General features: G+C 45.0%; 1 protein-coding gene across 1 annotated transcript; it reads right to left on the reverse strand.

Moving 5' to 3' along the window:
• Positions 1–633: 633 nt before the first annotated feature.
• On the reverse strand, positions 634–6732 carry LOC125537099 (uncharacterized). Its single transcript, XM_048700401.2, has 12 exons — positions 6113–6732; positions 4877–4992; positions 3962–3995; positions 3789–3866; positions 3601–3702; positions 3261–3514; positions 2963–3172; positions 2781–2873; positions 2597–2698; positions 1969–2432; positions 1718–1882; positions 634–861 (listed from the first exon to the last, which is right to left on the reverse strand). The coding sequence occupies exons 1-10, from the start codon at positions 6147–6149 to the stop codon at positions 2013–2015; spliced, it is 1446 nt and encodes a 481-aa protein (XP_048556358.2). The 5' UTR covers positions 6150–6732; the 3' UTR covers positions 634–861; positions 1718–1882; positions 1969–2012.
• Between the last annotated feature and the right edge of the window lie 5457 nt (positions 6733–12189).

Here is a 12189-nt window from a genome sequence, read left to right on the forward strand (position 1 = left end):
GCGGGAAGTTGCCACATGTTTTCCCATGGCAGCACTCACCTGATGCCTCAATTTGATTTGTGGAGATAGCTTTAATGCAACATGTAATGAATTGTGGAGACTGATATGTCGTAGCGATAGACATTTGTGGCAACAACCTATGCCAACGACGGCCATTTCATGGCGCATTACTCTTTCGTGGCAATAGTCAATTGTGGCAACAAACTATGGCAACAATCCTTGTTTTTGTGGCTTTAGGTATGTTGCCACGACCCACTATAATTGTGGCAATAACCTATGACAACAATTCTTGTTTTCATGGCATTAGGCATATTGCCACGACCCACTGCGCTTGTGGCATTAACTTTTGGCAACAAATATTCCAATCGTCGTAACAGGAAATTGCAACATACTTGTTTTGATGGTGACAATAGCAAGAAATTATTGCGACAATTTAAACTTTCCGTGGCGATGCTCTGTTTCAACAAACTTACTTTGGTGGCGCCAAACTGTTATCGCATCATGAAATTTTTTGTGGCGCCAAACTATTACAACAATATAAAGTGCTCCATTGCAACATCCTAGTGCAACAAAACAGATAGGCGTAGCAACTAAGATATGATGCAACACTATATTTTTAGTGGTGGTAGCATGTGGCAACCAAAAGTGGGTTGTGGTAATAGTCTATTGCAACCGTAAAAAAATACAAGCTTTCAATTACAATATTCAAAACCATACGTATAATATGTAGATTCATACAATTCATAATTCTGATAGAAAATATCCATCAAATAAAACTGAAATGTAATTTAGCCATCCTAATTAACTTCGAAGACTAAACTGCCCGTGATCTAGAGTCCAGTCCAGCTAGTTCTTTGGATCCTGCAACCAAGAAATAAAAAAAGTTCTAGTTAATGAGTCGAACATAACATACGCCATACAATTATGCCAGCTCCATTGTTAAAAACTATTGCTAGACTAACTAGCTAATACTGTGTCAGCAAGCATGTAACTAAGGCATCAGAACAACTATACAAGTGTGAATGGCTAAGGCATAACCACAAGTACATCCACTAAAAGTTTTTTTTTCAGAAAAAAACATTGCTTTTAACTTAACAGTGCTGGGCTGAATCACCCAAAGCACGGAGCAGCCACAAGGGCTGGTACATCAGCCTCCCCATTCCAGTTCGGTTCTAACATCCTATCAAGTCTAGCAAGCGCATGAAAAACAGAGTTTGCCGAGCGACAACATACATTTATTTCATAATAAGAAAACCATAATTTGAGCGGGTACTTGGTATCCTCAATAACAGCAGCATAGGCCGACGAGTCCACCTTATTGATATTAAGTGCTTCCATCAGGAGTTGCGAGTCCATTTAAAAAATGACCCTCACAACCCCTATATCAGCGGGAAGAGATACTGCATGGGACATTGTAGTGGACTCATCAGCGAAGGCATCACGCGCATGATCATGACATCCTGCTCGTGCATACAGAATGGTACCATCATCCAATCATACATCTACTAAAAGCTCCTGCTATTGATTTAAGTTATGACTAGATGTATAGTTTCAGTTAAGTTCATGTCCCTAGCTATCACATATTCGATTTTGTTGAAGTTGTGACTCGATGCAGCAACAACACATGGTAAAAGAGAAGAAGCAGCTAGCTAATTATGAAGACCAATGACATATAAAATGCAGGTGAACATGAAGAGAAAGCAAGGTTGTGACTTACCATTGCTTTAAACATTCGAGATTGCCTTGTTGCAGCTTCTATGAGCGCATTTGAAGAAATAGCAGTCGGCCTTGAACCTGGAGTCTTATTAGGACTAGATGTCTGTGAAAGAATATTTTGCAAGTTTGGATTACTATTTTCTTTGTCAACCCTCTTCGTAGGCACCTGTAAATAGAAGTGCACTTTTAGCAATGCAAGTAAGCAACATAAATCTTACAAGGTCGGAAGCATATGACTGTAATCACCATCACCTATTGGGTTCCCATCTGTTTGCTCAATTCTACAAACTTTGCCATCATGTTTTTTCCAATTCCAGCCTTGATGTTCGCTCCTCTTGCAACAATCTTTCCCTTTCAGCACGCTCTTCTTTTAACCTCTCCTCAAGTTGTTCTCTCTCAGCACGCTCCAAGTTAATCCTCTCTTGTGTGTTAGCACGTTCAGCTTGTAGTTGATCTTCTAAGTCATTGACCTGCTGGCTGAGCTGAGAGTTTCGCTCCTGGGTGGCTGCTGTAGCACGAGCTTGCTCTTCAATCTGGATACGGAACTTTTCAGAACTAGTTGAAGTTTTGGCCATGTATCCGTACCCACGAGGCTGCGATGACTTCCATTCCAGAGTGTCTTTGCAAGCGGTCTGGAAAATATTGTTTTTCTGCTCACTTGAAAGTGGACCTTCAGTTTCAGCTTGTTTGTTTTTAACCTCTTCAAGTGCTTTGTCCTAAAATGAAAGGAACAATTATAGGTGTAGCATCAATATTGACACTATAAAAGATGAAACAAGAATAACACGGTCCAACGCATGAATAATCGCATCTGATGATGAAACATGCCGAATTCACATCATTGACTAACTATAGAATAACCAAAAGTCAGTGTACTCACGTAAACTTTCTGGGAATCTGTGTTAGACCATGTTCCATCGTTTGTGTGGGTGAGTTCCCATAGAGCAATACAATCTGGCTCTTCTCCAGTTTCCAAGTTTCTCTGCAAGTAATATAACAATGAGATGCTTGAAACATGACACCATATTTAGCAGCAAGGCATACATATTTAGTTGGACTCATACCTTCTCAAAACTAACTTGCGAGTAAGATTTTGATCCCATTATGTGTTTTGTCTTCTGTTTCTTACGGTTATCGGCGTTCATTTGGCTGCGTTCCTATCAATTCATTGAAACCAGATATAACCAGTGAGACTAGCCATTTGATCTTAACACATAATAGACAAAACCGTGATCTTAGAGATAACCTGAAATTTTGAATCAGTGCCAAAGTACTCAATCATCCATTCCCACTCTTCTAGTTGTAAATCTTCTGGCAGATTAGCCAATCTAGCTGCATCTGTTTTGTATGCCTTGTAAGTGGAGCTTAGAGTTGATCGCCAGCCTCTATATCTCTCTTTCGCAATTTTGAGAACTTTTTCTTCTGTTTCTGGTGTATCTTCTAGGTCCCATCTGTCCTGTAAAGCATACAGCAAATAAATATACATAAGCATTGCATTATCGATGGTAAAATAAGATAACACATGTGAAAAATGTTGTACGCACTATCATATCTGCAACAATGAGTCGATGAATGGTAGGGTGAATGTCCGACCACGTCCTCACTCCAATGAGTGGTAACTTTCTTTTCATTATGACTACCACATCATCCTTGAACGAACGATAGTTCATTCCTACTGTACCACCCAATTTTTCAGAGAATGTAATATTTAGCTTTGCAGATCCATTGGCAAAACGCTTCTTAGATGCTTTAAAACCTTTTAGAACACCTCGCCCTTTCTTCTTCTGTCCACCAGCTTCTACAGCCCAGATCATACAAGAAAAATTGTATTACTCAGCATTAGATTGTAAAAATGATGACATAAATGTAAACGAAAGCAAGTACCATCCTGTAGTAGCGCACGGTTGCGGCGAGCATGGGATGGCCATTCAGCAAGGGAACACATGTCATTAGCAGATACTGGAATGTCAGATTGTTCTGGAGTTCCTGTAAAAGATTTTGTAGTCTTGAAGGTTTAGCTATTTAACCCACACCAAGATTTTATGCATTATAGCAAATGCTAAACAATTTACCAGATTTGGGTTGTCCACGTTGGTTTTTGTATGCCGTTATACTTTCCATCCTTGTTAAGAGAACAGAGCCTTTCTTTACTACACACAAAAACAATCATGGGACTTAGCATTAACAAAGTATTGATATTCTGCACCATTCAGATAGGTGATTATGAAGTAAGGATGTTGTGTACCCGGAGCATCCTCCGTAAAATTCATCATTGTGCCCTTGTGTAGGTAAACCAGACATATGTGAATGGACATGAAAGGCAAAGTATCAGTGATAGGTTCATGAAAATACTACTCTGAATCTATAGGGAAAAAATCCAATGTGACTCGTGTAAGACCAAATATCTATTAAAAATCATCTTATGGTAATCTGAATCAAATGCAATGCAGAGGATGACTAAACCTGGATATGCAGCGGCAAAGCTGCTCATACAACAATCAATTAAGCTGCTTGTATTAGCTAGCTAGCTAGCTTTGTACATACAGAGTACGTCTATATCTTTCAGTTAATGGATCTAATGGATCTAATGTTCAAAAACCAATCTAATGCTCACGACCCCCTTTGGCATCCAGGAGGAAACAGAGCGAACCAGGAGCAGAGATGGTGGAGAGGTCTGCAGGCATCTCGGGCACGCTGGGGTCGGGTGAGGCAGTAACCAGCGCCTGGCCACCACGTCACGACACCGGCGTGCACAGCCAAGACGGCTGCGGCCATGAACCGGGCTGGGAGGCCCCCTCGAGCCCCAGTTCAAGGCCGAGGCGAGCTCCATGGCGGCCAGCCTGCAGGCCAAGGTGAGGCGCTGCGCCGACCCTCCAGGCCGCGAGCGCCTCCGCCGAGGCGGCCAAATCGAGGCGCGATGGGAAAATGCCACCGGCGACGGCATGTCCCCTGCCCTGACTTCTTTTCTACGGCCAAGCGGCGAGCGGAGGAGAGAAGGGGCAGCCCCTCTGAATGGATCAGGATCGAGAGAGCCGCGCACCGAGGAGGAGCTCGCGGGGGTTTGATCCCGGACAGATGCGGGCGCAGAGGAGAGGGAGGAGGGGGAGATTGAGGAGGACTGGATTTTTCAGCGATGGAGGAGATCAGGAGGAGGACTAACCTGACGCCGTGCACCTGATGTGGTTCGTTCTGTTGACGCCGTCATGACGCCGGCAGCACAGATGAACCGAGACGAGAGCTCAGATCCAATCGCCCGTGAAGACGCCGTCGTTTGGTCTAGAATTATATATTCGTGGGTTGTTAGGAAGGTATTTAGCGGGAAGCTAATTTTTTGGTGGGAACAAAGACGCTAATTTGGGACCTTTTAGTGGGAGGTTAAAAAATATTGGTGCGTACACCTAAATTAGGTGGTGGGAAAGTAACTGTTTCTGTTTAAAAGAATGCAAATTTGCCATGATGTAAAATGTTTGCCATGGCACAAACATACTGCATGTTAATTGACATGGCAAAATTACCTGGGTGGATTTGCAGTAGTAAGTACAAAAGCAAAATCAAATCTCTTAACAGTTGCAATGCTTAATGTGGTCATCATCAATCCTACAAAGTCAAAAAAAGGGAAACAAACACATATTTCTACAATCAACTCAAATTTGTTTTTTTACTACTCCATGTGAACATGGCCAAAGTTGTAGTGGTGACATGGCGAAAACTATATTAGAGGCATGGCAAATAGATTAGAGGCATGCCAAAAGCTATATTAGAGGCATGCCAAAAGCTATAAAATCCTTTTTGCCATGGCAAAGCAGTGTTCAACAATATATACTTTTGATTCATGGCAAAATCTAGAGAAAATCCGATTCATGATTCATTTCAAAGCTAGAGTTTGTATGTACTGATCACATGGCAAGTTTACAAAATTTGCACTACAGACTAAATACAGGAGGACAAATGCCATGGCAAATTACTGAATATAATTCTCGCAGGAGGACAAACAACACTAAACAGTGCTAAACACTACACACTAGTTGCCAATTTGCCATATTGTACTAAATATCATGTTCTACACAATTTGCCATGCTCAAAAGAAACTATTCCAGAAAAAATATTTTCAAGATGTACCCAATGTGTACCCATGTGAACCAGAAATCTAAAATCTGCTCGATGCACATATCCTATCCCTGATACTCCAACTCCCTGTACAACAAAAGTGCAAAGTTTCAGTTTACATTAAGCTGAACCTGAACCATTCTTTGTGACGAAACTTCCTGTTCTAACTAAATCTGCACGCATGTGCTCTGCTGTTGTGCTCGTCCCAGGTCAGTAGCAGTAGGAGAGCTCAGCTAACGGCAAGGCACATGAGCACAGCTCGGGCGGCTACTAGGAGGCGGCGGAATACCTGGGCTCGGGGTGAATCCCGGTGAGCAGTTCACCATCCGCACATCACTAGAAGAAAATGGCGTCCCCGCCGGCGAGCAGATCCCTATTGGCGCATCGGCGAGCAGGTCGGCTGCGAGCCGCAAGGCCTCGTCCACCTCCTAGTTGACCTCCATGAAGCGCCGCGGCGTCAGCGTCAGCACCTCCACTGCTCTCTCCCTCCGCGCCCCGCCTCCTCGAACAGCACCGCGCCCGTCAGTACCTCCATTGCTTCTCCCCCTTCCGCATCCCGCAGCCTCGTGCGCCACCAGGCCCCGCCTCCCGGTGTAGGATGACGGCGCCGCCGCTTCAGCTGGTCGCCATCGCCTCCCTCGCGCCCAGGGCCTCGCGGACATCGCCATCGCCGCCGGGTTGGAGGTGGGCGCATCGCAGGGATGGTGCGGGCAGCGTCGCCCCGAGCGCGGCGGCCTGGTGCTCATGGCGGCCCTCGGCCTCGGACCGCGACGGCACCTCGCTCCGGTCGGCGAGGAGCTGAGTCGTAGCGCGGCAGTACCTGGTGCTTGGCTGTAGCGAACGCCAAATCCCTGGCCCCCTCCGCGGATCCCTCGACCCCTACCGCCGTGACTGTGGCGGGATCTGGTCAGGGAGGAGCCTCGTCACCGGCGAAGGCCACTCCTCTCTGTATTGCATGGCGGAGACAGAGCAGTGTGCTCTGAGCGGTGGAGCAAGGGGAGAAGAAGATAGGATTGATGCTGGCGTTCGGGATGAAGCCTGTTTTAGACAGTTTTACCGAACGAAAACAAAACGTGACGTGTCGGACCTCACTTGCTATGAGATTCGTGCTTGTAGTCAATGGCACAGAGATTCTAAATTACGGGGTTTTCAGGAGTTAGGAGTTATAGATTCCGAAATTTATTTGTAAAAAGTTATATCATGATGAAAAAAACACCAAATACGAGTACCAAGCACCTATAAGATGTGCAAAAAAATCACTTAGTGCCGATGGAGAACACTGAAACCTCATTTAATATTGAGATTTATCGTCTTAGGAATGTGTTGTTTCATCTTGGATCTGCACTTAGGTTGGGATATGTCAAAAATTTGTGCCTTGGTCAGTTGGTCAAAGCAGCAAAAAAATGGCAAGTTTAGAACTACAGGTCACAGAAACCTCATGCGACCCTCACTTTAAACTATTAGGTTATACTCTTGTCTCGAAACATAAGTACTGATGGGATGGGTTGATGAGACAGTCGATCTATGTCGGTCCCGATCTAAAATTCCGATCTTGAGATGGGGTGATCTCAGCATCATTCATCTTATCGGACAATCCGTGGAGGGTTCGTCCAAGCCAGAGTAGGTCGAACATAATTATGTCGCTTTTGTTCAAATGATAATCATAGAGATTCAACTATGTAAATCAAACAACCAAACCAATTTTGTTTTGAGATTTATTGTGTTAGGACCGGGTCGGAACACCACTGGTCTAGGGGTCGCCGCCACCAACGACGGCGGCGGGGAGGAAGGGAAGAGGGAGGGCTTGGGAGGAGGGGCCGGGGGTGGATGGACGGAGAGCTCAAAAATGGATCGCACGGTCTTGGAAGCTTTCGACGGAGCTGCCCCCGGATTCGTGGGAGACGAGTTGCCCTGAGCCTCAATAGCGGCGGGGAGGCGTCGATGGGAGGAATTGAACAGCCAGGTGACTCTTCGGGACACATGGACGGTTAAGGGAAATTGGCTGGTGCCAGGACCCGGGTTGTACTTGAATAGAATTACTATCTTCTTTCAAACAGAAAAAGAAAGGGGTGAAAAAATATCCAATTGCCCGTGAACATATTTCAGTAAAAAAATTGCGTGGACATATTTCAGTAATATACGTTATTCGACCTTAAAAGAAAGTATATACGGCAGAAGAGCGTGTCTGGTCACCCGGGCGATCGAAGCACCCAATGGCGCGACCGACCAGACGACCGGTCTGATGCCACGCGCCCCGGGCGATCGAAGCACCCAGTGGCGCGACCGACCAGACGACCCGTCTGATGCCACGCGCGGCTGAACCACAAAGGAGGGGATCGAAGGAAAGAAAAGGGGCGCGACATCATTTCTGTCACCCCTCAAAAAAGAAAAAAAAATCAAAGCGAGAACAGAGACAGGGGAGACACCAAATCGAACCCAGAAAAGAGAAAGGAGAGAGACAGGTCGAAGGAAGAGGGAGGTGAGAAGAGGGTTTTGGGAGGCTCGTGTAACATCCCAAATTTTCAATTTGGAATGTTATACATTAGATCATGCGTATTTTATTTATTGCATTTTAGGTCCGTAGAAAAGTTCATTTTGTTCGGCTCATTTTTAGGAGTCGAGGAAAATTTACTTCATTAGTTTTGGAGTCCGGTAGATTTTGTTTTCTGTGTTTTTCCGAGCGCGGAACTGTTTAAAAAAAACTGGACCAAGGCCGGCCAGGCCAAGGCCCAGCCGGGCCGAAGGCCATCGCCCCAGGGAGCCGCGCGTGCCTAGCGCTGGCGCAGGAGGCCGCCGCCTCTTGCCTCGCCTCTAATCCGTTTTGGATTAGGGTTAGTCCTTTTCCTTGTTTTGTTTTTCCTAGTCCTACTCCGTTTGCCTTTTTCTTTTAGGATTCCTATTCCTAGTCTATTTCTTGTCTCCTACCCCAAGTCTCCTCACCCCTCCCCAATATAAATACCCAAGCACCCCCCCTCTAAATCATCAAACTCAAAGCCTAGAGCTCCACCACACCCCACGCCGCGCCACTCCTCACCCGCGCCGCACTTTAGCCACCGCGCCGCGCTGCCCTACACCACCGCCACTGCCGCGCCCTGCGTCACCGCCGCCGCCGCCCTTGTGCCCGCACCGCCGCCCCTTGCCCAACGCCCACGCCGCCGGAGCCCCGTTCGCCAGAACCTCACCGGAGGTAGCCCCGCGCCGCATCTATTCTTTTCATCGGATCATTTTCTTCTAATCGTTCCGATTCTTTTCTTCTAAACCGTTCCGGTTTTCTAGATCGGTTTTTCGTTTCGATTTCTTTTCCGAAAACCCTAGATCGGTTTTCGTTCTTCTTTCGGACCGTTCGTCTCAACGAACGTGATCACCGATTTTTTTCCCGGTTAATGACGTCTGTTCGTTTAACCGTTCTTTGTTTTCCTTCTCATCGGATTTATTCCGCGATTGCGATCTCAGATCCGATCTTCTTTCTAGTTTTTCTTCTCGCTCGTTTATCGGAATCAGGTGATTCAAGCGCCTGGAGTTTCGTCTTGAAACCGCCGTTCCGTCTAATCAATTTGAACAAGCTTTTGCCACAGTAAAAATTTGACCTAGTTTCAACTTGCTAGAAGCGAGTAGTTTTCCGCCGTTTGTTTTCTATTTCTTTGTTCGGTCCGTTCTTTCTTTGCAACCGGAGTTCTTTAGTTGAACTTTCTGGTTCGTTCTCTTGTTCGAGTTTTCCTGTGCGTTAGATGAGTACTTATTGTGTGCTTGCTTGTTTGTCTGCGATAGATTGACCAGAGTGTGACGAGTAGGTCCATCAAGAGTTTTGAGTGCGAATCATCTTCATCAACATTGCAAGCAAGTTCACACTTTGATCATACCTTTTCTACAACCCAGTTTTATTGCATTAGATCAATCCTCACACATTGCATGATTAGGATCTAATTAAATTGTGGGATGGGAAGTAGATGAGGTAGTACCTATTACCTGGTTACCATGAAACCTTTGGGAGTTACTTCTACGTTTGCTTATTATGCCATGCTATGCTAGTAGACGTGGATTGGGTGAGTGATATCCATGACAGATGTGAGTTTGATAATTTTTAATGGTTTATCTAAGGTGGCAACTTAAACACACATCTGGGTGGATTGAGGCACCTGATGTCTATCAGGACTTGCCTGTTTTTTTTGGACCGCCACCAACGACCTGAACAACAATAGTATGATTATCCCCTCATGTTTCTCTCTGTTTTTTTCATTGCAAGAGCAGCAAATTTAGATTGAAAATACATCACATGAGCATTAGTACTGTGCTATACATACAACATAAGGATGCTGATTTTAGTTTGAAAGTAGCAAACTAATTTTCCCTTGCTTGTTGTTTTATCAGTAGCTACTTTCATGTTATTCCACATCTGCAATAATAAGATGGTTCAAGCAAATAATAAGATAGAAAACCCACGCAAATTTCAAAACTGAATCTGATGAACATGAATGCCGTTCATATACTTCAGTTCAGTTCAATTTGTTCCCTGCTCATGTGCTTATATAATCGCAAAGCTGCTGTCTCGAGCTCCTTGGCTTAAGATGGTGTCTTCTTAGTGATGTTGCTCCAAAACATTTTGGCTGCTTCACACTGAACCTCAAACCAAAGGGAAATTAAACAAAAAACACACCGAATGGAACTTAAGCAGAAACACACAGGAGCTTTAATTGAGTGAATCATTCAAATTAAACCATCTATAAAAATTAATATATGGCTGCAACCATTCAACTGAAACTCCTAAAGTAAAATTGCATGACAAGTATCATACACTGAATCAAGTAAAGAATCAAGCAAGTATCTTGAATATGATATGTAGCGTGAGGTATGTAGAATAACACATTCGTGGAGATCAGTAGCATAAAGGTATGCTATGTTCTTCAGCATAAGTCAAACAATCTGGTTGTTAGTACCTTCTGCGTTTAACTAAGGATTCCCCCGTGCATCTAGATTGCTTGGACCTGCCCCAGGAGTGTCAAACAAACGCCTTGGGTCATAGGTCTATGGTAGGCGATTCTAGTACCTTCTCTGGAATACGGCATTAGATGCGTCCTGATGCAAACTTGGGCGCCAAGCCTCCACCTTGACACGCTCCGCCTCTGCGTCAATCTGAGCCTCCAGCGTAGCTGTTTGGTTGTTTTCAGCTATGACATCCTCCTGGGCCTTGGTTATCTCCTCACGAATCCTTGCAAACTCTGTGTTGCACTCTGCCTGATTTGCCGCAGTAAACTCTGTTGCCAACAAAGCTGTCAAGGTACTGATACGTCTCCGTTGTATCTATAATTTTTGATTGTTCCATGCCAATATTCTACAACTTTCATATACTTTTGGCAACTTTTTATATTATTTTTGGTACTAACATATTGATCCAGTGCCCAGTGCCAGTTCTTGTCTATTGCATATTTTATGTTTCGCAGAATATCCATATCAAACGGAATCCAAACGGGATAAAAACGGACGGAGCTTATTTTTGGAATATTTGGAAAATTCTGGAAGAAAAATCCACGCGATACGGTGCCCGAGGTGGCCATGAGGCAGGGGGCGCGCCTGCCCCCTGGGCGCGTCCCTGACCCTCGTGGGCCACCTGTAAGGCGCTTGATGCCCTTCTTCGGCCGCAAGAAAGCTAATTTTTGGTAAAAAAAATCACGGCGAAGGTTTCCGGCCAATCGGAGTTACGGATCCCCATATATATATATACGAAACGGTGAAAGGGCGGAAAAAGAGAACGCAGAACCAGAGAGAGACAGAGAGACAGATCCAATCTCGGAGGGGCTCTCGTCCCTCCCATGCCATGGAGGCCAAGGACCAGAGGGGAAACCCTTCTCCCATCTAGGGAGGAGGTTAAGGAAGAAGAAGACGAAGGGGCCCCCTCTCCCCTTCTCTTCCGGTGGCGCAGGAACACTGCCGTGGCCATCATCATCATCACCGCGATCTACAGCAACACCAACGCCATCTTCACCAACACTGTCGGTGCTTTATGCTTCATATTATTATCCGATGATGTGTTGCCACCCTATGATGTCTGAGTAGATTTTCGTTGTCCTATCGGTGGTTGATGAATTGCTATGATTGATTTAATTTGCTTGTGGTTATGTTGTTGTCCTTTGGTGCCCATCATATGAGCGCGCGCGTGGATCACACCATAGGGTTAGTTGTATGTTGATAGGACTATGTATTGGAGGGCAAGAGTGACATAAGCTTCAACCTAGCATAGAAATTGATGCATACGGGATTGAAGGGGGGCCAATATATTTTAATGCTATGGTTGGGTTTTACCTTGATGAACGTTAGTAGTTGCGGATGCTTGCTAATAGTTCCAATCATAAGTGCATATAATTTCCCAAC

Source organism: Triticum urartu, chromosome 2A (genome assembly GCF_056163025.1).
Source record: "Triticum urartu cultivar PI428250 chromosome 2A, HENAU_Tu73, whole genome shotgun sequence".
NCBI classification, from domain to species: domain Eukaryota; kingdom Viridiplantae; phylum Streptophyta; class Magnoliopsida; order Poales; family Poaceae; genus Triticum; species Triticum urartu.